At 45.2% G+C, this 25,698-nt stretch overlaps 1 protein-coding gene and 1 long non-coding RNA gene across 2 annotated transcripts; one reads left to right on the forward strand and one right to left on the reverse strand.

Annotated features, from left to right (window-relative positions):
* The first annotated feature begins 306 nt into the window (after positions 1-306).
* Positions 307-18,281, forward strand: lrfn5b (leucine rich repeat and fibronectin type III domain containing 5b). The gene is made up of 6 exons (XM_024291144.2): positions 307-847; positions 9,487-10,402; positions 11,008-11,182; positions 13,574-13,910; positions 16,449-16,749; positions 16,827-18,281. Exons 2-6 carry the CDS (start codon positions 9,512-9,514, stop codon positions 17,508-17,510), a joined length of 2,388 nt encoding a protein of 795 aa, XP_024146912.1. The 5' UTR covers positions 307-847; positions 9,487-9,511; the 3' UTR covers positions 17,511-18,281.
* A 4,095-nt stretch (positions 18,282-22,376) lies between these two features.
* Positions 22,377-23,958, reverse strand: LOC112157994. The gene is made up of 2 exons (XR_002921255.2): positions 23,684-23,958; positions 22,377-23,291 (listed from the first exon to the last, which is right to left on the reverse strand). It is a non-coding gene; the product is annotated as an uncharacterized LOC112157994 (long non-coding RNA).
* Positions 23,959-25,698: the final 1,740 nt, after the last annotated feature.

Consider the following 25,698-nt stretch of genomic DNA (forward strand, 5'->3'; position numbering starts at 1 on the left):
CCCCTATTTCAAGGGGCCCCCGCCCCTCAAAAAACACAGTTTTCTTAGTCATTCAAGTTCAAAATAAAGTAAATGCAAAGGGTGCATCAGAAAATGATGGTCCTGAGCCAAGAAGACCCTCTGGGGTTCTGTTAGAGCCAACTCCACGCATTTGTACCCCCCAAAGATCCTCTGAATCCACGCAGAGATGCTTCATTTGATCTCTGCGAAGGTTTGAACACAAATGTGTGAAATGCAGCCCCTCTCCGCTGGTTTGGAGGAGAACATTATCCAGCTCTGCATCTGCGCGCAGCTGAGTTCACTCTGTATGAATTAATGATGATGCCTGCCTGCCTGTGAGAGAGGCTGGGAGGAACTGCATCTGCTCGCGCACACAAATGGTCTCTGTGCAGCTCCGCGCGCGCCGATTACCATTCCGAACACAGCCCCTGTGGGTCAGCCATGGAGCCGGGTCGGTGGTGGACGGCGGTCTGGGGGCAGCAGCGGGGGGACATCGTCTGAGCCAGCCCGGATTACGCCGCGCGGCGCCAAGCAGCAGTGAGCGCGAGCGCAACATCTGCTCGGATTCCGCGCAACAGCAGCATCAGCATCAGGCGCTCGCTGCGCGGCAAAGGCGTTCCTCGCGCCGTGGATGCGCGCGGCGGAGAGGCGACCCCCGCACGCCCGCAGCCCCCCGGACTCTGCGGGAACCAGCCCGTGGGTTATGGATTTGTTGAAGGGCATCGGCGGTTCCGCAGGCCGTGGCGCGCGCTGCCGTTAGGGGACACCTGGATTCCAGCCCGCAATGCTCTCAGCCCCCCAGGGAGGAAACCAGCTCACCGCCGCGGCTGGAGGCTTCATCTGCACGGTAGAAGCCACATTTTTACTCAACTCTTTGGGGGTGGGGGTGTCTGCTGGAGTCCCAGGACCGTTCGGATGGGCTCCCGTCCGAGCGTCGTGCGGGGTTGTGGCTCTCAGGAGCTGCTCTGCAAGGTCAAAATCCTCCAAAAATCTCCCGATTCGCGGAGGAACGCCATTGGGTTTTATTTTTAGTCTGCAGTCTGAGCCGCTTTTTCTCCCACAGGTGAAAGGAAGAAGCCACAAAGAGGAGCGGATTTTTTCCTCTCTGCACCAGAACAGGCCAAAAACAGACAGTTTGATTTCCAGTCATTAAGCTGTGATGAAGTCCAAACAGCAAAAGTGATGGAATAAGTCTGGGAGATGAGGGGCTTGTTGCCAGGTGACTGAAAAGGACAGACTAAAAGGGGGGAACACGGTTATTAACAATGACAAATGAGGGATCCTGTCTTCTGTGGACTGTTAGTTATCACACACCTTATTATTCATTGCAGCCTGAGGCTCTATTGTATCTGCAGCAGCAGGGAAAGCAAGCCCACGCCTCATTTTGCTGCTCCTGTTTGCTCTGGCGGCGCCTCTGCTGCTACTTTCCTCTGATGGCAGAGAAGTGTGAGGCTGCTGCACACCAGACCCACATTCACTGACCCAAATTAGCACTCGTCTCACAGAAAGACGCCGAGTTTTACCCAAGAAGAGCCTCAGTATGGCTGGGAGCTCACATGTTGTGTGAGGAAGCCTTCGTTGTGTCCAGACTGCATATTTCACATTTCAAACAGCAGCTCTTCTGTGGTTCTAGAACAGCTGATTATTTACTGAGACCCAACTTCAAATGTCTGTCTGGCAGGACGCTGACGGGCTTCTGCTGACATTTACCTCACAGTTGTTCATTTGGAGCCGGATGAATGAAAGAAGAGAACCATGATTGTCCAGAAACGTCAAGATCGTGAGGAAACATTTAACAGAACAGAAATAAAATGACTTGGAGCCAGGTCAGTTCACCTGGTGACCACCAGGAGGCTTTTCACATGAGCAAGTCAATTTATAGGGCCTGTACCATGCTTTTATTAAGCCTTTCAGAGTAAACTATATCTATATATAATCATATATTACCTCTGGAAAACATCATTTACAAATATTAATTTTTTTCCTACACGGAACTAAGATGACTCGACCTCTGAGGCTCCGCCTTTCACTGCTTTTAATCATTTCATTATGTCATCTTAGAGCCGACTTCGGCATTGTGGTTGTACACTGGTTGTAGCCATGGCCAGGGCTACCACTGAGCTAGCTAAATGGCAAAGCTCCACCACTAGCTGAACAGGGTTGTTGGCAACTGATCACTGGTACCTGAGTGGTGAAGTTAGCGGCTGATCAGTGCTAGGTGAACGCCAAAGTTAGGAGTTGATCATAGCTAGCTGAGTGGTGAAGTTTATGGTTGATCAGTGCTAGCTGAACGGTTAAGTTAGCGGCTGATTACCACTAGCTGAGTGGCTCAGTTAGCGGCTGATCACAGCTAGCTGACTGGTGAAGTTTATGGTTGATCAGTGCTAGCTGAACGGTTAAGTTAGCGGCTGATTACAGCTAGCAGATCGGAGAAATTGGGTGTTTGTGTTAGCCTAGGAGGAGCACCTGAATCGCCTCTAGCTGAGCGGCAAAGTTAGCAGCTGATCACCGCTAGCTAAATGGCAAAGTTAGCGGCTTATCACTGCTAGGTGAATTGCGAAGTTGGTGGCTGATCAGTACTAGCTGAGCAGCGACTAAAGTGACTGATAACCGCTTGTTAAATGGCAAAGTTAGTGGCTGGTCAATGCTAGCTAAATGGCAAAGTTAGCGGCTTATCACTGCTAGGTGAATTGCGAAGTTAGTGGCTGATCAGTACTAGCTGAGCAGCGACTAAAGTGACTGATAACCGCTTGTTAAATGGCAAAGTTAGTGGCTGGTCAATGCTAGCTGAGCAGCTAAGTTAGCAGCTATTCACCACTAGCTGAACGGTAAAGTTAGCGGCTAATCACTGCTTGCTGAGTGGCTAAGTTAGCGAATGATCACAGCTAGCTGAGCGTAGAAATAAGGTGTTTTTGTTAGCCTGGGGGTTGGGGGGTTCTGGCAGTGCGGTCTCTTCCTTAAGGGGGCTGTCTTCAGTCTGTTACATCAGCTTGTGAGAACTCGTTTTTGTGGGTTTGGGAGGGGCTGGTGCTCAGGGCGCAGGTTTTTGAGGATTACTCAGAAATGTGTTAACGGATCAATATACCACTTTGGGTTCGTTTATAGTCAGGAATGAACACTATAATACACTTAAAACCTCAATAAGTTGATTTTGCTCTATTTTTTTATCAACATCAATTTAAACTTTCACCTTTCAACACTGGAGCTCTGGCTCCTGTGTTTAAACTACTATAACTCATCAATCGTACACTTGCAGACCGGCTGCAGACGTCAACGTCCAGAACCAGCATTCCCCTCATATTGTCCAAAAAGACCATTTCTACTGTCGACACTAATAGTAACAGTTTTTCCCTTTTTAAGCTTATTAAAAACTTTTATTACACTTTTGGGACCATGATGTGCGGTGCCATCGTCTGCAAACAGGTCCCTCTCAAAGGTTACACACTTTACGTAATTCCAGCTGATTCTGAAAGTGGAGAGAAGTAAATATATTTATGTCACAGAGTTACGACTCTTAAAGACCAAAACTGGAGCAAAGGTCGATGTTTACTCTTTATCATCGTAGCTTTAGATTCAATGTTTACATTCTTTGGACTATAACGTAAGTCTTCAACTTTTTACGCCGTTAATTCCAGTGATTCTTTAAAGCAAAGAAAAGCAGCTTAGCGCTGATATGGAACACTTTACTGTAGTGAAGTGTTAACGTGAATCAGTTTATTTACTGCGTAAACTGTCGTAGAGTTACGAAACGTCGTGTTTTTAAGTATTGTTCGGTTTTAACCTTTTGGCTCTTACAATGGTGTTTGATCGACTGACAAATCGGACGCTCTAAAACGACCGTACTTGGTGTGTTCTTTTGACAGCCCCGCCCACTAATCTGTTTGGCCACGCCCACTTCCCCCTCCCCTACATTACAGGCATTTAGTTAGAACTGCAAAATGTAGAAACTAACTAAAACAAAGTCTGATTTCAGATCATCCATCCATCCATCCATCCATCCATCTTCTTGACCGCTTCTTCCCTTTCGGGGTCGCGGGGGTGCCGGAGCCTATCCCGGCTACTGATGGGCGAAGGCGGGGTTCACCCTGGACAGGTCGCCAGTCTGTCGCAGGGCCTCAATCACACACATACATTCACTCTCACATTCACACCTAGGGGCAATTTAGAGTCACCAATTAACCTATGAAGCATGTTTTTGGACGGTGGGAGGAAGCCGGAGTCCCCGGTGAAAACCCACGCATGCACGGGGAGAACATGCAAACTCCACACAGAAAGGTCCCAGCCGGGAGTCGAACCGGGGCCTTCTAGCTGTGAGGCGAGAGCGCTAACCACTGCACCACCGTGCAGCCCTATTTCAGATCAAATGTTTGTTTTTCAAAAGAGCATCTCAGCATTCCAGCAAATAGACAGGCCCAATCCCAGCGAACCTCCATCGTGTTTTCCCTCCTCCTGACAACTTCCACGTTCTGCTCCTTGAATCGTGGATCTCAAACATTTGCAGGAGCTTGTTAGCTTTCATCAGAGCGTTGACAGAGCATCCAAACCTCAGATCACACCTGGGTCATCTGTATAGAATCTAAACCAGAGATTTTGTGAGATGTAAACAACACGATCTGATTTACTAAAGTCTTATGTTCTGGAATCTCACATTAGAAGAAATTTAAAAAATTGAGTCGATGATAACCGAGACTTTCAGGACTTTATCGAATCATTCTGAGGAGTCTCAGTCTGTATCTGGTGGCCTTTAAAACGACTAAATCCAATTGGCTTAAGTTACGTTCAAATTTAAATTACATTTCTGTCTCAACACTATTTGGTCTATTGGTTTATGTGTCCATTTTTAATTCTTAAGCCAATTTTTTTCACATATAAATACATTTTATGGATAACAATCAATTTAATCTGATGACCGGTGGAGCCCCCATTCATAAAACTGTAGATTCTCATGACAAAAACCAACAAAAAAATTCTTCTATGCCTAAAAAACTTAATTTAATAAAAGAAATTCTGTCAGATTGGATGCATTGATGACTGATTTATTCATTAAGATTGGTTTGGTTTCTTAAAAACGGCTGTATTGCTAACAGATGAACTTTGACAGGTCCAGATCTGCAGGTAGAAGTCCAGACATAAAACCGTGGTTTATTTCCACAAAGAAATGAGTCATTTTATCCGTTCTAACAACCTCCTAATTAGGGCATTTTTCAATTTAAGTTCATCTTTTCAATGTAACTCCAGCAAAGCGACAGCTATCATTAGCTGCATTAGGGTTATTATTTACAACAATTATGAACAAACAAACAAACCGGCGTGTTTCTCTAAAGAATGGAAATCATCTCAGCACTTCTAGAATGAATTATGGATGATGTGTGACAGCTACACCTGCAGGCCAGCCCCGTCTTGAAAGAGACGTTTGAATCCCTCTCTGGGACGTCGCAGGAGCAGGAGGATCGGAATTTCAAATGTGTCACCGGCTGAGCTTCAAAACTCGCTAAGTCTCCGTCGATAAAGCCGTGAGGCGTCCAGCAGATCGGGTGGACCCTCCATATCTGCTGAAACCCAAGATGAAGATGCAGCTCTGGAGTCTGAGCCGCTCAGACTCCCGCAGCCTCAGATTTCCCATGAAGTCATTCTTCGTGTCATGCTGGAGTGATGATTGAAACGTTAAATGCTGAATTAGCAGAGTGGGCAGCCTCCTCATCCTCTGGAACCTCAGACATGATCTGGAAGTGTGCTCCTGATTACACCCCAAAAGTGACGTTTTCTGCGTTGCCATGGCACCCAGGCTGTCACCCAAGAGCGATCACACTCTAAAATTGGCAGACTTTGTAGGAAAACGGTGTCACAGCACATATTAGTGGAGCTGCTCTGCAGCATCCTGATCAGGGTGTTCACAGTTCTGGTTCCGTTCTGGTTCCGTTCTCCCCAGCTCTGCTTTGTTGCTGCACACGCCTAAAGCTGCTCGTCTTTCTGCTCTTTGGAGGAGTCAATCAAGCTCTGATTGACTCCTCCTTAGAACGAGCAACTCAATCTGGACCCCCGCGAATGCGGAGAGGTGACATCTGAAGATGAAGTGCCTGATTGATGAACGTGGTTATTGATTATCTACTTATTTGCTGATGTACCAGATGAGTCTGACCCGCCAGGCAGATCTCTGCGGAATCGCCGTAATTAAATGCAAATTAAAGAGATGGTGGCGGATATTTCCTGAAGTAAAAAAGACGATCAATGTCACCTCCTGAGAGTCTGGAAGGAGCAGGTCGCCGCCGCCGCCTCGTTGCACAATGACGCTCCATCATCAATATGGACGGCACTCTTCATTTGTCAACAGCTCTGATCAATTCTCCCTAAATAAAACCCACAGAGTTAGAAAATAGTTTTTCCCCTCATCGATGGTTTGAAGTTCTGGTGAACCATGAAGGTGCTCCGGATTATTATTTTTTTCTTGCTGAGGCAAGACTTTGTGCACACGCTCCAAGAGCTCCAAGCTGCAGGAAGCAGAGCTCATAAATCAGCCTTCCCTTTGTGTGTTTAAAGGCTGGCTTTTGTATTTTAACTACAATCACCGAGTTGAATCTGTTCTTCTGCGTTCCCAGAGGGCTGCATATTCCTGCCGTAATGACACAGAATTCCTCCATTGTTTGCTCGCTCTCCGACACTTTGTGTGAATCACCTGCAGAGCTGTGATCCCATCTCCAAGGTCTTAGTTTTTATGACGTTCTGTATCCTTGACAATGTCTCGGGATTCATCAAATGGATCCTTGCTTATCCCCCATCTCGGCTGTGTCACAAGTAAGAGCAGCAGCAGAGCGAGCAGAGAGAAAATCAATAGAGAGGCACGGCACACGCTCAGTAAAGCACCGGCTCCAATCATCCCTTCCTATTGGTGATATGATCCTGAGATACCGGCCTAATTCTTCTGAGGCGCTGAACTACCAGTCTACACTTTCATCCTTCTGTACACAAACATGAAAGCATCTGTATTATCATATCAAAAAAGAACGGATGATCGAGGGAGCGGGCCTTCGGGGGGGAAGCTGCCACAAGAATCGCACCAGATTAGCGGGAATGTTTCACTCCGAAGGCTGCAGGTGGCTAATTAGTTTAACGTCTGATTGCAATGGAGTTTATTGTTTGTTCAGGAACTGATGTGCTCGGTGTCGTGCCACAGTCTGTTTAAATGTCAGCTTTGAGTGTGTGTGTGATTGACTGTAAATGAGAAGTGGACTGAGTGACCCCTCCCCCTGGTGTTAGAAACAGGAAGTACTATTTTCTACAGCTCAAGTTATAAACCGACCAATCAGATGCCTACATAAAAGTAGGCGGAGCCTTCTGGCCCCACATCCAACGTTCCAATCGGGTGATTTCTCGCTTTCGAATGCCAGGCCTTCCAACGACTCGTCTCTGATTGGTTGCCATAGAAACCTGACAGACTCAGACCAATCACTGCTTACTGACGACGTCTGGCTCCAACATGACAGCATCCATATTGCAAAACAATTGACTTTAATACCGACTCAAATTTTTTTGTATCATGTTTCTCTTAGTAGAGGACCTATATAAAATATTTTACCATAAAAACTGTTTCTAGGCATTTTGTTATTAAAATCTGGTTGGATTTGAAAACTGGATGCTTGAAAAAGCTCAAACTAATGACGCAACATCTAAAACTACACATTCTCACTCCCAACTCGCCATTTATGGTGTCACTTTCCTGTGCTTTGGGTGTCCGCCAACGCATCATTTTTTGGCGTGCGGGCTGTTCCCAATAAGTCAGGGGTCCCTAACCCTGAGGATGCGGAACCGGTACTGGGTTAGGGTACAGATACCAGGTTAGGGGTAGGGGACCAGTACCCTAAGCTTTGGACCAGCTCAGTGGCCTTGTGGTAGAGTGTCCGTCCTGAGACTGGATGGTAGTGAGTTCAACTCTCGGTCAAGACTCTAAAAATGGGATCCAGTGCCTCCCTGCTTGACCCTCAGCAGTAAGGGGTTGGATTGGTGTGGTAAACCACCACATGGTTCCCGAGCGCGGCTGTGTCTACAGCTCACCGCTACCCTAGCCCCTGTGCTATCTTATGGGGTCCAGATGACCTAAGCCTTACATTGACGTGTTATCCGTCCCATAACAAATGTGGACGAAGGCGGACAGGATTTCATGTCTGCCAGGGACACCAGTGAAACTCCAAAATCATAAAAAAAAAGAATAATTCAGCGCTGTCTTGTGGGGTCCAGATGACCCAACTCCCAACGTCAACATACCTAGGACACCACAAGGGCTACAGGATGGGTCAAATGCAGACAACAGATTTCAGACACATAAGTGCGAGACAACTAAAACAAACTTTTCACCGGTCCGGTACCGCGTCCCGACAGTTGGGGACTCCTGATTAGCCTTTGCATTTTGTCCCTGTCTATGGCCCGATAACTAGCGGCCCTCGAACAGTACCGGTTAACCCGCCATCGACCTGAGGACCGCTTGGTACCAGGCGACGGACAGTATCGGTTCGGTACAGCAGTACCGCGTTTTGTACCAGTATGTGTCTGGAGGTTGGGGACCCCTGATTTAATGGGAACAGCCAGCACATCAAAAAACAACTATTTAGGGACACCCAAAGTATCAAAAAGGGGCGCAGAGGGGGCCACGAACCATACTTCTATATTTGACAAGTTGGGAGTGAGAATAACTGAAATGGGTGGGGCCAAAGACTTCCTTTCCCGCTCCACGCATCTTGGTCCCTACGGTTAGGTGAGCGAGACAAGATAAGCGTTCAACAGTCGTGCTGTACGACTAGATTGATCCAATATTGCTCATAGTTATTTGTGCACCGCTAATGTTAGCTTGAGGATATAAGGTCATGTGTGAGCGTGCAAACAAACCTCTCAGCAATGTGATGGGGAAGGGGGCGGAGTTGAGCTGTGTCAACAGTCCCGCCCACAACCCAGAATTGTATTTCTAATGATCCACTGCCACTGTGGATAAAATGTATTACAAAAACAACAAAGGCTTTTGGATTTTGGCTTTAATTTTAATAGTTATAGTTAAAAGATCACTGGGAATGATTTTACAAAAGAAAAAATTCATAGTTAGAGTGGAACTTTCATTAACCTCATGCCAATAAAACCAGAAGTACACCCTTTTCTATGGGTGATGTCACACTTTCTTGCTTCAGTTCTCAGATACGTCAATGGTGTTGATCTATAGACTTTTTTAACCCATAGCGTGACATCAGTGTGACAAAAAAGTTTCAGAAATGTGTTCTGGGGTCCACTTGGTCTGGGCTTTATCCCACATGATTTTCCATCCATCAATCCATCCATCCATCCATTGTCCTCGGAGAACCCTGGACAGGTCGGCAGTCTGTCTCAAGGCCATGATTTTCCATTTAGATAATATTGGTCTGGGTTTTGGGGGTTAAAAAGGTTAGACCAGTACGGTTTTGACTGTTTCAACAAACTAACTTAGTGTCTCTTTCTTCTCCCCTCCAGGTCTAATTTCCTGATTCAAAGCCAAATGGAGTTGTTCCTGGTGTTCCTGGTCATGCTCGGCGTGACTGTGGAGGCTCACAAAGTTCAAATCTGCCCCAAACGCTGCGTCTGCCAGGTCCTCAACCCCAACTTGGCGACACTGTGCGACAAAAAGGGTCTGCTGTTTGTGCCGCCGAACATCGACAGGCACACGGTGGAGATGCGACTCGGCGATAACTTTGTCACCAGCATCAAGCGCAAGGACTTTGCAAACATGACCAAGCTGGTGGACCTGACCCTCTCCCGGAACACCATAGGCTCCATCGCGCCGTATGCTTTCAAGGACCTGGAGAACCTTCGAGCCCTTCACCTGGACAGCAACCGGCTAACCCACATCACCAACGACACTTTCAGCGGCATGTCCAAGCTGCACCATCTCATCCTCAACAACAACCAGCTCACACACATCCACATCGGGGCCTTCAACGACCTCACGGCTCTGGAGGAGTTGGACTTGTCCTACAACAACTTGGAAAGCGCTCCATGGGTCGCCATCCAGAGGATGTCCAGCCTCCATACTCTTAACTTAGACCACAACATGCTCAGCTACATTCCCGAGGGGACTTTCTCCGGACTGCAGAAGCTCAAGCGGCTGGACGTGACCTCCAACAAGCTCCAAAAGCTACCTCCTGATCCAGTTTTTCAACGAGCCGGGGTCCTGGCTACCTCTGGAATAATGGGGCCTTCGTCGTTCGCACTAAGCTTTGGAGGAAACCCCCTGAGGTGTAACTGTGAGCTCCTCTGGCTGCGGCGGTTGAGGCGGGAGGACGATTTAGAGACCTGTGCCTCGCCGCAGCACCTCGCCGGACGGTACTTCTGGACGGTTGCAGAGGAGGAGTTTCTGTGTGAGCCTCCGCTTGTCACAAGGCACTCTCAGGTACAACTCTTAATTAAAAACATGAAACCCCGTACTGCTGCACTCTCAGGGACTGATCATATCTAACATAATCCAAGGTAGCACCTTTTCCGCTCCACGAAGAGACTTTAAAAGACAGCTGAACTGGTGTGGGACGTGCACTTAACAGATTATTGCCGAATATATCGTTCCAGCTCCTAGTATGGTCTTGGGAAAAGCTTTTAAAGAAGTTCCTTGGTCGAATTTTTCTTGGTAGATCAGAGAGGAATCTCTTAACACACACTGAAAGCATGAAGTCATCTAGTCCTGAAGCCACGCTTCCCAACCGTTTCAGATCCAGCCCCTGCCAAGGAATAAAGCTACTTAAACTCATTTACATTCAGTTCTGTGCTGAATGTAATTAGAGAGCAAACATTTGCCTTTCTATGCCCTAAATTTTATTTTGCGTCTTGGCTGCATTAATGAAATTGAGAACTGATGTCGAGTTCACAAAGAAAAATCAGAAAATCTAAAGGTAGATATAATTGACAAACATCAAAGAAACACAGAACTGCCAACAATTGGTTTATTTTCAGTTTAGTGTCTTTCCTAATCAGCTTGTTTAATCATCTCTGCATCCGCCTCAGGAGCTGCGAGCTCTGGAGGGTCAGAGCGTGACCCTGCGCTGTAAGGCCAGGGGCGATCCCGACCCCGTCATCCACTGGATCGCCCCGGATGGTCGCCTCATGTCCAACTCCTCAAGGACGGTGGTCCATGCAGACGGAACGCTGGACATCCTCATCAGCACGGTCAAAGACTCAGGTCTGTTCACATCTCCATGGTAATGCTTGGACTGACCATTGACTGTATATCAGGACAGGACCGCTTGAGTATGATGTCATGTATGATGTTTAAGGAAAAAAAATGAGCACACCTGGAAAGTTGTGACATTTTGACAGCTGATTAGAACAACTTTTTATAAGTGGAAGAAGTATCTTTGTAAAAGTTGTAATAAAAAAACAGAGCTAGCAGTGGATGCAGTTTGTTTTTTACATAAGTTTTGCTAGTTTGCGTGTTGGACAGATTTTAATTCATTAACATCGGATGAGATTTGTTTTAAGCATAAGTTTAGCCAGTTTGTGTTTAATGCAGGTTTTAAAACAATAGCAGTGGATGCAGTTTGTTTCAAGCATACGTTTTGCTAGTTTGCCTGTAGGGAAGATATTAATATATTAGCAGTGGATGCAGTTTGTTTTTTACAAAAGTTTTGCGAGTTTGTGTGTAGAACAGATATTAAACTGGCCAGGAGTCTCTTGAAAAGACAAAGTCTGACCGATTCATCTGCATTTGTAACAAACAGTAAAAGTTTCAGTGACAATTATGAGGTCAATTCAGTTTCCATTATGCATTATGGATGCCACTATGTGGGAGCCAGACATGGACAGCAAGCAGTGATTGGTCTAATTCGGAATGGGTGCTACGGAAAATCCGTCAAATGTTTTTAACGCTGGACACGGGGGCCAGCAGGCTCCACCTACTTTTATTGAGGCATCTGATTGGCCAGTTTATAACTTGAAAAAATATCACGAAAAAAAGAGGATTTTCAAGAAGACATTTAAAAGGTCTCAGAGCAAGAATGTTATTTTGACCAATAGCTGTTCGTTTCTTTATAGAAGTCTATGGAATTTTGGCTTCTTGGAGCCAGCTGGTACTTCCTATCTTGAAAGCGCCGGATTCAGTCCGGTTCTCATATACAGTCATACATATACAATATTAATGCTTGCTTGTGCAGCCCAAATCATAAAATTAATCTAATGGAGGTATGTAGACCAACAGACATATGCTGGTAATTGTTTTTACTCTTATTTTGTTTTATCATTGTATATATCGGTTTGGTACTGTGTACAGCACTGTGCCTCTTATTGAATGGTGGTGGAAGGTGCTCTAGAAATGAATGAATGAATAAAAACTAATGTTGAACCAAGATTAGTTTGGTTAAAACTGAAGAAAGACGTCCAGTAAGACATTCAGGACCAATTTCTAATCTTTTTGTGGGATTTTCAAGAGCTCTGTGCTTGAAGTTTGTGTCAACAAGACTTGAAACAGATGATCGTTGACGCGTTCGTACCTCCACTTTCTAAAACAAACTACATAGACTTCTGCTAAGAGCGACTCTGAAGGCTTTCCATGGTGTTTGCTCTTCTTTTGACTGGTTTCCCCAAAGGTTTGATTAAACAATTCACTCTACCGGGAGCGCTCCATTGATCCAGAGGTCCACGTCTATGGATTTTTATAAGAAAATGGCCCCTCGACCCATTGATTTATTACTATTCTAATCTCTTTTGTCTAAATGCTCCAAACTTTATGCTCTCAATTGATTCAAATGGGTTTTTTTTCAATACGTGATCAAATAAAGCTGAGTCAGCTTTAGGGACTTACTATGTGTTTACAATAAGCGGCTTCATAAATAAACAAAACACATTTTACTCCTCAGCAGTAAATAAAGGAGAGATATCTGGTTTGTGTTCATTTGTCAACCTCATGCGCCGATTATTAGGATTCCAGGGATTTTAGCCTCTAAATCTAAAAGTCTACGCCTCCATGTAAAATCATAAAATGTGTGTCAATAAAGGTTTTGGTTCATCCAGGTGATGCCAAGAAGTTGAATCATTGAAGTCTTCTTTCTTGGAAATGTTTCACCACTTTTGTGGTGAAACATTTCCAAGAAAGAAGACTTTAATTTCAGATACCATAAATGCCAAAAAGCCCAGTTTCAAGACATAAACAGGTGTGTGTTTTCCTAATGAAATGCAAAATGTGATTAATGGTTACCCTTGTGCCTCATTAGTCAATAATTAAGGTGGTAATCTTTCATTTTAAGATAAATCTTCCTTCAGTGTGAAGCATTGCAGCTCTAACTCTTATTTTAAAAGAAAAACTAAATAAAGGTTGGTCTTTTTAGTGGATAATCGCCTTGTAGCTTCTTATACAACCCAATTATAAATTACCAACTTGAAAAACAGAAATAAATGTTATCTTAAGAACTATTCTGAAGATTTGTTTTTCATGCACCAAAAAGGTTAAACCTTCAGAAAATTGTTTTCTCCAAAAGTCTATGGAAAGAGGAAATACTGCCTTGAAATTGGTCCAAATACAAGCTAAAATGTGGTACGCCGTCTATACCCAGTGGTCAGTAAAATCTTTGTGTGTCAGGTTCCTTCACCTGCATCGCCTCCAACCCAGCCGGAGAGGCCCAGCAGGCCGTGTACCTGGCCATCGCTAAGCTCCCCCACATTACCAACAACACGGTGGCCGAGCAGGAGCCCGACCCCGGGTCATCGGATATCGCCACTGTGACAAAGACGGGCGCGGCAGAGCCAGGCGGCGTCCCCCTGGGGAACGCCAAGACGAGCCAGGAGAAGAAAGTGGTGATCGCCGAGGCCACGTCCACGTCGGCGCTGGTCAGGTTCAACTTCCACAGGAGCATTCCCGGAATCCGCATGTTCCAGATCCAGTACAACGGGAGCTACGACGATTCACTGGTGTACAGGTGAGTTTTTGTGTGAGCAGATGTAATCCCATAACCTCTGCCTTCCCTCCAACGGGCTTAAATCCCGTCAGATGTTTAGTCATTAGGAGCCGGACGTGGCTGTCAGCTTGATTTGTGGGATCTGTTAATCCTGTGAGGAAGACAGACTAATGCACTGTGTAGAACTTCTCGTGCTTCGTCTCCTAATCCCCCCATGTGTATTATTTACATTGTGCAAGAGCCTAATAATGCTTCATCAACAAAATCAAAACAGAGTGTCAGCACTAAGCTGTGGACCCACTGGAAGAAGAAAGAGCCGGCCTCCATTGTTTCCCGACTTCACACGCGCAGCATGTGGCGGTCTTTCATCACAACCTGCCGTCCTTCAGTCTACGGCGTTAATCTGTGATGGGATGATTGCATAGAAACATTGGTGGCATACATGATGCTTTCATGAGGGAAATCAGAGGTTGTTATTGCCTGAAGTTAGGCTCATACTGACATTGATGCACGTTTAAGTCATGGTTCACACTGGACAAGCAGGGTGGGGCTTCTTCTTTTCTTTTAAGAATGTCAAAGCTGTGCAAATCAGGTAAATCTAAAGCTCTATTCCGATACATAAAAGATTTGGGATCATAGAATTCCGGGCAGAAAGCGAACTGCAATTATTAAACTTCTCTTCATGATCAATTTTCAAACGGATGGCATTCTGAGAATTAGGGTATGCTATTTGTATGTCACCAAATCTGGTTCCCAATTGGTCGGTTTAACTTGCCAATGGGTGTTTTGTAGGTTGGGCCAAAAATGGTTTTAAAAATGTGTGTAGTTTGGAACGTGAAACCCAAAACGTGTATATTCGAGTGTTTACATTGAGTTTACATTGGAGGTGGTGGCTTGAACACGCTCCCAGAGGCCGGCGTGAACGTAGTTTCATTCCCAACTGCCCTTCCAGGCGGACACACAAAATTAGAAAAAAGAAAATATTTATACAGACTTTTTTTTCTGAGCCTGATCCAAGCGACAGGTTGTTGTCTGGTCCGGTATTTTGAATGTTTCCATTGTAAAATGGACCCATTAATCAGTACTGAACCGTACCTCTTGAGGGTCCCCATTGGTTGTAGTTCTATTAAAAAGTGGAACGTAACAGTTGTGGCGGAGCCGCTGTAGCCACCCGTTGATGGGCAGACATTAGAAGCGTCAAAATAGCGCTTGTTTAAGCTAAAGTTTCCAACATTTGTAAGCATTCGGGTTTTTGCCATTCTGTCAAACAACATTAAATTCCTGTTATTCACGACGTACCAGAAGTAAACCAAGAAAAAGGCGAGCTGCTGGATGACCTCCATTGTTGTAGCTTTTCTAGTCGTTGCACTACAATGACACGCTAGCAGGAGACACCACACATGCACCGTGAAAGCAAACTGCTCAGTGGAAGTGAGGCTTAACTGAGTGGAAAAACTCGCCAGAATAAACTAGTCCGCACCGTACTACCTGCTACCGGACTGTACTGACCGGTCAGTGGAAACGAGGCCTTATACAACATGTAAGGGTGAGATAGATGCAAAGGCGTGTCGTACAGATTTTTTTTATGCTTTTTAATCCCCCCAGATCCAACACATGCTCCCTCCCAAGCCGTCACATACTGATGTTTGGTTAAGGAAAAGTGACGTTTTCTGGCGTCCCCCACTTGTCAAATATCTGGACGTGCTGGCTGTTCATTAAAATCAAGGGTCCAAAACCCTCGGGACACAGTACCGGACGTGGACTGGTCACTGGGACGTGTCCAGTACTGGTTTGTGTCCAGTACCACTTTCAGTTTGCGCATGGTACCACATCTGGTACTGGTTCGGTACCCCGTCTGGTACCGCATCCGGTACCGCGTCTGGTGCCAGGTTAGGGTACCAATACCAGGTGTGGGTACCGGTGCGCTCCTCATCCCAGAACTGGACCAGTTCTGGTTCACGGCCTGAAGGTGGGGTGCCCTACAGGCATCCTACACACACTATCACGTGTGTGTAGTATTTGTCTGCCGTCTGTTAGGAGCCAATGCAAGCCCCTCACTAATGACTAAAGTGCAGTGTGAGGACACCGTATGACAGTATCTGCTTTACATCTTAAGTGCATACTACTTCTTACTACTTTTATTATTGTTTTAAATACTTTACGATACACTGACCACATGCAAGACAAAGGGACATTCCATTTTCATGACATTGTGAAAAGCACACCTCGATTGTACCTCTCTACGATCCTCTATGACAACACCAAAAACCGGCAGCACCTGTGAGGATGCTTGAGACGATGGCCTTAATCCACTCATTCCCAAGCCTTCCCGTGCTCCCAAGTAACTCTCCATCATCCGCGTAGCTGTAAGGCTGAAGCACATGTCATTAAAGATAGTGTGTCTAGACACACATCTTAAGAAGCCTTCGGAGATAAACGATGATCATATCAGTTTATCCCTACAACAGTAATCTGGATAATCTGATTTGCTTTGGTCTCGTTTTCATTCACAGCTCAGTAAACTGTGTCAGAACTCACAAAGCTCTCCTTCTTCCGCAGAATGATACCACCAACCAGTAAGGAGATCCTGGTGAACAACCTCGCCGCTGGCACGCACTATGACCTGTGTGTGCTGGCGATCTACGACGACCAGGTGACGTCTCTGACCGCCACCAGGGTGATAGGCTGCATCCACTTCTCCACCGAGCCGCAGTACCTGAGATGCCACTTCATGCAGTCCCAGTTTCTGGGTGGAACCATCGTTGTTATCATCGGCGGGATCATCGTAGCCTCAGTGCTTGCTTTTATCATCTTCCTCATTGTTCGCTACCGGGTGTGTAACCAGGGAGATGCAGATAAGGTCAGTCACGCTTGGTTTCTTCAGTGGTGTTGAGGCGAGAGTTTGTGACGATGTCCTTTCTGTTTTTGTGGGTTCAGGCGCTGGAAATGGGGGATATTCGATCACTGAGCAGTGACGGACAGCTACAAGGCTGCGGGATTCCCAAATCCCTCTCCAAGCAGGTGCTGCGCCCAGAGAAGAACGACAAGGACTGCCTCAAGGTGGTCCTCCCGCCTCCAGAGCCTGCCAAGCAGCGACCGCCCACCACGGCGCCGAGCACAAAACCCTCCGTCCCCGACTGCACCGTGTCTACCTCTGCTGGGAGTCACAGTTGGCACCCGGCCTCCCCGGGAGCCCCGAGGCCCAAACGTTCCGGCGCCACCGCGAAGCCCTCAGAGGCTCGGAGAGCAGAAGCACAGGCAGACGTGGAGCTCAACAACATGAACCGGAATAACTCATCGGAGGTCAAAATGCCCGTCGCTCGCGCTGCACCCGCGCAGCCGGCCAAGTGGACTCCAGCTCCCAGGGGTCCTCGACCACACCAAACGTCTCGATATTACATGACTGTGCCAGCAGAGGGTGTGAGGGTGAACCGCCGCCACTCTTTCAACGCGGACTCGTACAGGGAGCGGTGCTTCGTGGCGTACCCCAAACCCGGAGCCAGCCTGCGCTCCAAACGCAGCCTGTCCATGAGCGGCGAGCTGCCGCAGATCGAGGCGAACATTCGGCGGGCCAGAGACAAACTCTCCCGCTCCGAGTGGCTTCTGGAGAGCACTTTATGATTCACGACGTCGGATGGGTGTCCCACGCCGAGACTCTGGAGTTTTCTGCCTTGTTTGAGCGTTTGCGCTCTGCAGTGAGGGACCAGAGGGAAGCACACAAAGTTACGGGAAAACTGTTTTCTACCTTATAACCTCTTGAGTCTCCTTTTTGATCAAACTTTGACTAAAGGCACAACAATGTATAAAAGCAACGAAATGTACAAAGATGTTTAGCTGTGTGAGGTACTGTCAGTGCGGGCGGACACACCAACCTGTATTATACCGAAGGGATTCACCGAACAGAGGATTATTATTCTGCTGCCCGTTCCTTCAGGTGATCTCTGAGGACTTCAAAGATCTCCACAAACCGTTCTTAATCCCTGCGTCTGCGAGGACGTTCACACGCCAGAGGCGCAGGAAATGAATGTAGACTCGACTTCATCCCAACTCAGCACAATGCAGCGTTTGTGTGGCACAAACTGACTCAGCCGAAAACTGCCCGCCGGTTTATACCCGTTTTTATTAACTCCGATGCCGTTCCTGTCATCGATGCTTGGGGCCCAAAATAAACCAACAGCACCGGCGCCGAAGGTCCAGCAGCTGACCCGGGTGGATGAGCGTATTTTTTTACTCGGAGATAATGTCACGCCGATCGCTGAAAACCAACCTCTGGATGTAAAAGAAACGATCGCCACAAAGGACAGAAAGACGTTTGCTCTTGATTTTGTTGTCGTTTCTGTTTGATGTTTACCAGTAATAATAAACCAGTGGAAAAAAAGAGGCATCCTCAAATGTTTACCACCGATTTCTGAGTCAAGCTATAGCTATAAATATGAAAGTCATCTGCAAAAAGGTAAATTCCCTTCTCTGTTTTTGTCATGAAGATGTTCAGTTGTGATCAACTTTTCAAGATAAAAGGAGGAATTCAGAAAGTTCTGTTGCTGCGGAGTTAATCTAGTGGCTGAAAAAGAGCCCACATCATCATATTTCCACCACCTTCATTTTTAAAAAGTCTCGTTTGGATACAATTTCATGAATTTGTGTTTCAATTTTTTACTCCCTCCCCAAATGTATACATTTATCCTGCTTTTTGGATTGGCTTTTTAGGATTTAAATCTGCTTTCATGATCTTATTATCAACTATTTGTTTATGATTATATATTGTTTTAGTATCACGTTTGCAGCTTTGGCAAAAAAGTTGGTTTTTGGACCACATAGAGATTGTATCCTCTGGTTGGGATCATCGACTGTATAACTATGTTCACTACACCTCGGCTATGTGTGTTCAACCGACCACTTTTACAAAAAGTCTTTGTTTATGCGTATTTTGGGGTTTCGGGTTCAAAACTCTAGCTAGCTTTTTGGATCTACTGTACGTACAAAACCTGCCTTAAAAGTAAAACCAGGTTAAACTTTAACCAATCAAGGATTTCATAATGACGTATGGATAGCGAACGCTATATGCTAAACGCACTTAGCGGGTTCATGAACGTGCGTCACATGCGCTGTAGCTTATCCGAGAACAGGACGTCACTCCTAGAAAATGTCTTTTCTGGCTCCAACAGAATTCTTTTGCAATTAGGATGCCGCCATATTGGAACCAGAGGTTGCCTGTAAGCAGTTATGAGTTGATCTGAGTTTCTATGGCAACCACTCACCAATCGGGGTGACCTTGTTGGAAGTTGACGCCCCTTCCACTTATAAGCATGCTACACAAATTCTGTCAAACGTTTGAACGCTGGAGGCCAGCTGACTCCGCCCACTTTTAATTGAGGTATCTGATTGGTCAGTTTATAACTGGAAAAAGTATCGTAAAAATGAGGATTATTAAAAACGTGTTTTAAAAAAGTCAGAATGGTTATTCTGACCACTAGAATGACTGAGTTATAGCCAATTATTCCTCTATAGAAGTTGATGGGATTTCATTTTTTGAGACTTTTTGGAGGCGGGGCCACTCAGTCCAGTTCTAAAATACAGTCAATGGTTGTAACCGGTAAAGCGGCTCCCCAATCCAGGCTAATGTTTACCTGGAAGATCAGAGTTGGCGTCCTTTCGCCCCATGCAGGTCTGATTACTCAACAGGAGGGAACGGTTCATGCTTTAGAGTTTTAAGAGTGATTTTAAAAAGGAACCTGAGCACATACACATTTGTGCTTTCTCTTTTCTGTTCCTCACTTGTTTAATTTTCACGTCTTTGGATCCTATATGTGGAGTCCATTTTCATAAGCAAACATTTAGAAATGAAAGCTTTCCCTCTCGCAGTCCTGAGAGCTCTGCCTACCAAAGTGGTAATAAATAAGGGGTTTCTGAATTCCTCCATCTCTGCGAGCGGCGGACCTCCGACGGCTCCCAGAGCCCACGTGTTTGCTCAAAGAGAGGAGGGGAAGCAGATGATGAAAGGAGGCCATGCCGGTCGCCAGGGATGCCTCTCGCTTGCTCGTCTCAGCTCTCGTCTAACAGCGGCGTACCTGCTCGCTCGCAGGGAAACCTGCCGCAGGAGAGGTTAAACACCACCTCCGCAGTGGGAACGGCACCCACAGCCGCAGAACCGCCTTCCTTGTGGGTTTGGATGACACGTTTCTGGATATGTGGTGGTTTGATCCTCAGAGGAGGAGAGTTAAATAGGACAGGAAACCAAGGCCTTCGTCGACAGAGGCTGCAGCTGAGCGCTTGAATCCATTATTCTGCAGGAACTTCGGATCGGTTGCTGGTGGAGTAAGTTATTAATAGACCGAGGGAGACAGGAGACAATGCAGGGAGGAAACGATGGAAGCAGAGAGTGAGGATGAGGAGCAACTCAGTATGAAAGAGGAGGCAGAGCTCAGCTGGAGGTCAAGACACATCCCAACAGGATGGAGTCAGTGTTGGAGATCCTCAGAACTCCTCCAGGACAGCTTTAGTGACAATCGCATCACAGGACGTTTCCCTGTGGGGCTCTGGAGAGCGGTCAGCATTTAAAGAGCGTCCACTTCAGGCAGATGGAGAGCCTATTAGCGCGAAAGCTACAGAGGAGCAATGAGGAGGATTAATTGAAGCTTCTTCAGGAAGTTTGTTAACACCTTTGTGTGTTTCATTATCTCTGCACAGCAGGCCCTGTGAGTCAAAGTGGCGCATGAGGCATCACTTTGCTGGCGTTCATTGTTCTTGCAGGAGGGGAGGGAGGGGGACACATGAGAGTATGTCTAAAATCTATGGCGAGGAAGCTCCAAACACCATGCACTATTACAAACGGCGGTCTGGATGAAGATCTCTGGCGCGCTCAAAGGTCTGCTTGTTTACTCAGCACCAACTGTCACACACGCGTGACTAAAGGCGACAGAGATGATGAAGCCGCACCTTCCCGTGCGCAGATCCTAGCCGGCCAAAGCTTTTGTCCTCTTTCGGTGACGGCTGCGGCGTCTGGAGTGAAGGTCGGGCGTCGGCCGGTGCGGCATCACGGGTGATTCCGGTGGCACAGCATCACACCAGATTAGCTTTGACGTGAACCCGGATTAAAGCGCCCTCCCCTCCCCCGAGCGGTTCCCACGCTCCGGGAACAGCTGCCTCCTCCTCCTCTTCCTCCTCTTCCTCCTCTTCCTCCTCTTCCTCCTCTCACACGACCATCTCACAGATCCTTTCACTCAAAGACCCACTTCCTGTCACGTTTGATCTGTTTTCAAAGAGTGCAGTGGAATTTTAATTAAAATTAGTCAAAAACCTAAAAACGTGTCGTTTTCTACAACATAGTTTCTGCAGGAGTTCATTAGTTTACTCCCACTAGCTTACAGCCCCTCACACCAACCTAAAGTTAGCTGTGCAACAAAAATGGCGAGCAATATTGGAGCAATCCAGCCGTACAGTTTGAGCTTATTTTTCCAAAAGAACAACTGATAAAAAATTTTTTTAACATGTTTTTTTCTGATGATGGAGGACATATATAAAGAAAATTAATATTAAAAAGTTGAATTTCTGAGTATTTTTTTTTTATAAATCTATTTTTTTTTTATAAATCAGCACCAGACGAAAAAAATGCAGTTTGAAAAAGATCGTATTTGTGACGTAGAAAATACAGTGGGCGGGGCCTTGAGCTCCATGGGGATTCATCCACTTGCAGATAAATAGATCCATTAGTGTCTTTGTTTTCCTGTTCAATTCTTCATGGAATCTGGATCCAAACTGTACGATATTTCTCGCTGCTTTTGTTGAGCCGCTGATGTTAGGTTGGGGGTGTGAGGGGCTGTAAGCTGTGAGAGACCACCCAAGAGGACCTGGTTGCAGACAAGACATCAGCTGAAAATCATTAGCCGGAAGCAGAAATTCCACAAGATTTCAGAGTTGTATTCACTTTTATTCAAACTTTCGAATGTGAATAAACGATTTAGTGCTTAAAATATCTCAAAAGAGGGTAAACACTGTATTGATTAAAAAAGGAGAGGGAGTGTTGATGTTCCTCTTCTGGACTAGTGATATTCAGCCGCCATCTTGTCTGCCACCAGATCCTCCTCAGAGAACGTCATGAACAGATGGATGATGGGAAGTGGGGGCAGGCTTACTCTGCTTCAAAAGCCCCCCCCCCACAACTCAGAGATGAATTTCTAACAAACTCAAATTTTTGTTGCAACAGTAATGTTGTTGGTTGGGGTTGTTAGGGGCTGTAAGCTCGCTGGAGAGCGTGTAAACAGAGAGTTATGGATGACAAGTCAGAGGCAAATTTCCAATGAACTATTGCCGCTCTGCAGAAACTATGTTCTAGAAAGCAACACTTTAAAAGGCAAAGAAAAAAATTGGCTAAAAACGAGATGATCATAATTAAAAGACCACCGGGAACACTTTGAAACCATTTAATCATCAGAAAAATGCCACATGAACATGTTATCAGAGTGGGTCTTTAATTAACAGAAACATTAGAAAATGTTGAATCTTTTTTATTTTTTTATATTAGAATTTCTTTTTTTAATGGAAGTTTTAACAAATAAACATTAAACTGAATCAGCAGATGAGATTCAAGGTTTTGACATCAATCAGGACATTTCAGCTTCTATTCCTTGTAGATCTATACGTTTCTGCAGGTTTCATTCTAGGACTGATGGACTTCAGTCTCTCTGGAAGTCTTTGGAATGGATGCATTAGAAGGGGCAGAGCAGGAGTTTGAGGCCCCGCCCATCGTAGTTTCTACATCACTAATAGTATCTTTTTCAAATTGCTTTTTTGGTCTGATCCTGGTTAATTTGAGTAAAGAAATGTGATTTTTTTGCCTAAATTTGTCCTAAATCATCTGAAAAATTCTGAAAGAACGTGAACGTTTCAGATCTTGCCCCGGTTTGCCCCTTAAGTTAGAAAGAGCAACACAGCAGTCAAGGCTGTCTACCTCCTGCAGGTGGAGGGGGGCCCCAAAAGGGCCGATCATGTTGGGATGTCGTGGGACATTACTCAGCGTCCCGTCACGCGGCCACCTCAGAACATTTACACGCCGCTTAACGTCTGCAGTCACTCGCTTCTCCCATCCGCTCTCAGAACGGCGAAGGCTTCAGGGCGTCCATAACCAGCTCAGAGAGGATTAGGACGTGACAGAGTTTCTCGGTGCTAATCGTGTTTATTACTCAGAGTGGGGCTTGTTAAGATGCGCTATCAATCCACAGTGTTTCATTCCACATGAATGTCATGCAGAGTGGGCTGTGTGAGGATCACATGCTGGCAGGCGGGCAGAAAGGCCTCCAGCGCTCGTCTGATCCTCAGAGGAGGTGAAGCTGACGGAACCGCTTCACGTTTAGAGACTCGGTGCAAATGTGAGCATTACAGGAAAACGAGGTTTGAGACACATTTCTGCAGAGAAAAAAAGCAAAAAATCTGTTTTTTTTTGTCTGATTTCCTGTGATAATTATGTTTCTTTTCATGAAAGACACAAGTGACATTTCACTGAGACAAAAATGACTTTTAAATAAAAAGTCTTAAATATTTTACTTTTTTTCTAACACTTAACAAAACAACAAACATGTAACAAAGATTTTCTTATCAGGATTTTTTTATATCTTTTTTTCTGTTTGCAGTTTTTTGATTTTATAAGTCAGAAGTTTCATTTTGTTTTAGGTTCTTTTCTGTAAACAAATTGTAGATCCAGACAAACAAGTCATGAAGAAATTAGACAGTTTAAGTCCTCTCTAAGTGGCCCAGATATTCTCAATAGAGCTGGATCTTCAGAAGACCTTCATCCCTACCTGTTCTCCAGAACTCATTTTCCTCCCTTTTGCTGCTTATTTGCTGACTCAGGTGTTCTGATTACCTGAGCACACCTGATCCAGGTGATGAGACCAACAGGTGGGTACGTTACTGCAGTAATTAAAGAAACAGGATTCCAGCTGCTTTTGTTTTAGCTACGATTCATAAAACAGGTAATAATAATACTGGAGTAAGAGGAAAGTTACAAAATGACAAATAAATAACAATAAAAAAAGTTAATATTGAACAATTTCATCGAAATGATCCACAATGAACCGAAAACTTACCTTTTAATTAAAAAAATAAACATTTAAGAAAGTTTGTGGTAAATAAACAAAGACCAGAAGAACTTTTTTAGAATTTTCTTGTGGAGTGACACTTCCTCGTGGATCCATCATGACGTCACCAAGACGTTCAGGTTCATCAACAATCTGAGGTTCTTTAACGTAAACGGTAAATGTGACCTTTAAGGTTGAATTTTTAGGGAAAATGTGGAAACGTGATTGTTTGTTATCTAGATTTCACAAAGCAGGAGAATTCCTGTCAATTCAGGAGACATTTAGTAAATCCTCTGAATTAAAAAAAGGGGGGTCCAAGGAAAGAGCCTTGGGGTACTCCAACTATAATTTCAAAAGACGGTAATTTAACACATAAAAATTCATTAAAATATTTTTTAAGACAAATATTGATTACAATAAATCTAAAATCTGCAGTTGACATAGAAGTGTGTGGTTTAGTTTCAATTAATCCTCATTTTTTCTTATATTAGACCCAACTTTTCTTTTATTTTATGTATATTTAATTTTATTAACTTTATTAACTTCTCTTTTTGTATTTGTCTATTGGATTACCTCACCAAAAACTACCCCTTTTGTGGTTAATTAAGCTTGTAGTTTCATTTTTAGTCCATATTTGTGATTAAAATGTGAATAAAAACCTTTAAATTGCTACAGAACGGAGCAGCCTCCCTCTACAGATAAATCAGAGGACGGATCACATATTCTGGCTACTTATTTGTGAAGCAAAAGTGTTAAAATATAATAAAAAATGTTATATCTCTTTAGGAAGTCTTTTTAAAAAGAAAAAAAAGAAAGGTCAGATCATTATATTTTCCCACACAGTGAAATAAACAGGAATCTCCCCACTACGTCTGTTTGATTCTGATCTGAATCCTCTCCTCTAAGCGGCGTGTGATTACAGTCAGGTCACGGATGTAAATTCGAGGCTGTGAGTGAAGACGCCAGATCACCTGATCCAGGAGGCCGACCGAAAAAGTGGAGAGCGACTCGTGGAAAAGGAGGCCTCGGAGGTGTGACAGTCAGAGCGACGAGGAGCAGCGAGAACAGGGGGTGAAATCCCGCTTTTTCTTTTTCCTCTGCTTTCTGACACTCCTGCAGAAAAATAAATAGATACGGAAGACAGAAATAAACCCCAGCTGTCTTGACATTTAGAGGATTCAAAGGCAGAGTCAGACGATGGCGATGGGGAGGGGGTGTGGATGCTGGCAGGGTGGAGCAGCGAGCTCTAACATCTGCAGCAGCAGTCCTGGTGTTGGGGGGGCTCGCTCACACGCTCTCCCTCTCTCCTCTGTTACCTTGGCAACATATTTTCTGCATGGAAATAGCATCTCTTGCTGTGCCCTGAGCAGGAAAAAAGAGATTTAAATGTGTCTTCAGCAGATTTGACCTGCAGATTGGATGGAATGGAATCATTACTTGTTTCACTGCGTGAAGACTTCAGCGAGATGACAGGCTGTCATTAGATCACAAAGGATGGAGGCTTTCTTCTGCCAAGTTTATGCTTTAGTTCGTCTTTAAACCCAATAATTTGAGGGTTTTTTCATTGAAATGACAGTTTTCAGCGTGTAGATCCAATCATATCATCCTCAGAAGTTCAGTCTCCTCCGTGAACCTTTGTCTGCCTTCATAAAAGGAGCAGAGATTTAAGGGCTGAGATCCCACTCTGGTGCAAATGAGCCAAGACTTGGCCGGAGCATGGAGGGAGAGGAGGCGTG

Source organism: Oryzias melastigma, linkage group LG24 (genome assembly GCF_002922805.2).
Source record: "Oryzias melastigma strain HK-1 linkage group LG24, ASM292280v2, whole genome shotgun sequence".
Taxonomy (NCBI): domain Eukaryota; kingdom Metazoa; phylum Chordata; class Actinopteri; order Beloniformes; family Adrianichthyidae; genus Oryzias; species Oryzias melastigma.

Excerpts from the sequence above, each read along its gene's own strand:
- lrfn5b (XM_024291144.2), top strand. The coding sequence starts at position 9,512 with ATGGAGTTGTTCCTGGTGTTCCTGGTCATGCTCGGCGTGACTGTGGAG. Across the intron at positions 11,183-13,573 it reads CAGCACGGTCAAAGACTCAG|GTTCCTTCACCTGCATCGCC; the intron begins GTCTGTTCACAT and ends TTTGTGTGTCAG. Across the intron at positions 13,911-16,448 it reads GACGATTCACTGGTGTACAG|AATGATACCACCAACCAGTA; the intron begins GTGAGTTTTTGT and ends CTTCTTCCGCAG.